This window comes from Cystoisospora suis (assembly GCF_002600585.1).
Source record: "Cystoisospora suis strain Wien I chromosome Unknown contig_7977, whole genome shotgun sequence".
Taxonomy (NCBI): domain Eukaryota; phylum Apicomplexa; class Conoidasida; order Eucoccidiorida; family Sarcocystidae; genus Cystoisospora; species Cystoisospora suis.
The window spans coordinates 1-206 of NW_027160762.1; the positions used below are offsets into that span (position 1 = coordinate 1).

At 43.2% G+C, this 206-nt stretch overlaps 1 protein-coding gene across 1 annotated transcript in view; it reads left to right on the forward strand.

Moving 5' to 3' along the window:
• Positions 1-45: 45 nt before the first annotated feature.
• The window catches only part of CSUI_010684 (flagella associated protein), a gene marked incomplete at its 3' end in the record, with an annotated part of 3,633 nt that continues 3,472 nt past the window's right edge, over positions 46-206 (forward strand). Inside the window, exon 1 of the mRNA XM_068070786.1 lies at positions 46-152. Within this exon, the coding sequence (XP_067917238.1) occupies positions 65-152 (88 nt within the window). The remainder of the gene's footprint in view (positions 153-206) is intronic.

Consider the following 206-nt stretch of genomic DNA (forward strand, 5'->3'; position numbering starts at 1 on the left):
TAGATAGATAGATAGATCTGTGTATGTTTCTATGTATATGTGTAGGGAAGCGGCCTTGGAGGGAATGAGGCAGAGAGACGAAGATATACAAGAATCGGCTTCACGCTACAGCCTTGCCCAAGATGAATATCGCCAGAAGCTTGAAAAGTTGAGTAAGGCGACGGTTAAGCCTGCTTCCTCTCACTTCTTCTTTTTCTTCTTATCTT